The 916-nt window shown below is 57.4% G+C and overlaps 1 protein-coding gene across 1 annotated transcript in view; it reads right to left on the reverse strand.

The window, feature by feature from the left end:
- The window catches only part of DCTN6 (dynactin subunit 6), a 1,134-nt gene extending 228 nt beyond the window's left edge, over positions 1-906 (reverse strand). The window contains exons 1-4 of the mRNA XM_010170948.1: positions 806-906; positions 615-703; positions 363-410; positions 1-129 (exon numbers count right to left, since the gene is read on the reverse strand). Of these exons, the coding sequence (XP_010169250.2) occupies positions 1-129; positions 363-410; positions 615-654 (217 nt within the window). The 5' untranslated portion in view covers positions 655-703; positions 806-906. The remainder of the gene's footprint in view (positions 130-362; positions 411-614; positions 704-805) is intronic.
- Between the last annotated feature and the right edge of the window lie 10 nt (positions 907-916).

A 916-nucleotide genomic window follows, 5' to 3' on the forward strand; every position in this document is an offset into this window, starting at 1 on the left:
TCTGTGCACGGCGGAGGCAGTCGGCCCCGTAGATGACGGTGTTCTCGGGGATCACCTCGTAGGTGTTGACGTTACAGCAGGCCCCGATGATGCAGCCGCTTGTCAGGATCACGTTCCTGCCAACAAATGCTGCCGGAGAGAGGAATCCCAGTGAAAGTCGTGCCCACAGTGCGGCTCAGCCCTGCACCACCAAACATGAGCGTCACAAGCTGCTCGGTGCTCAGACCAGCCCAGCTCCCACCAAGGCAACACACGTGTGTTCTGTGTCAAACCCACAGGTTTGTGACCAGCTGTAGTCTGGGCTCAGCCGTTCTCTGCTGCTCCCAGAGGTACGAGAGCAAAGATGGTAAATCACGTCTCACCTTTGGATTCGATGACGTTGTTATCTCCCACCTTCATCGCTTGGGAATCTACGGGCCTGTGTTAAAGGAAACTGTAACATGTTCTGCTTTTATTTCAGAAGGTGACCCCGACACCACTGTCAAACCAACACCCTGCACCTTCAATAGCCCTGGGCTGCTTAAACCCCACAGAGCCCTCACATGCTTCCCCTGGAGCCCCTGGGACAGCGTGCGGTGTAGCCGATGGTCTGTCCCGCTGCGCGGCCAGGATACAACACCCCACTTCAAAAACATTGTTGGTGCCGATGACCATGGGTTTGGGTTCCACCTCCTCGGTTTCTGGTGTAATATTCTCTGGGTACCTGCAAGAGAGAGGAATGTGTTTCAGGTGTTGTGCTCACAGAGATGCTGCCCTGTGTCAGCTCAGGGCTGCGGGGGGCTGAAGTCGGGACGTTCTGCCCCACCCATTGATGATGAGGGCCTGCTCCTCGATCAGGTTCCCTTCCCCGATGACGATGGGCCCGGCTTCGGCGATGATCCGGGCCTTGGGGTGGATGACGGTCCTGGGCCCTGCC

Source organism: Antrostomus carolinensis, unplaced genomic scaffold (assembly GCF_000700745.2).
Source record: "Antrostomus carolinensis isolate BGI_N321 unplaced genomic scaffold, ASM70074v2 scaffold30466, whole genome shotgun sequence".
Taxonomy (NCBI): domain Eukaryota; kingdom Metazoa; phylum Chordata; class Aves; order Caprimulgiformes; family Caprimulgidae; genus Antrostomus; species Antrostomus carolinensis.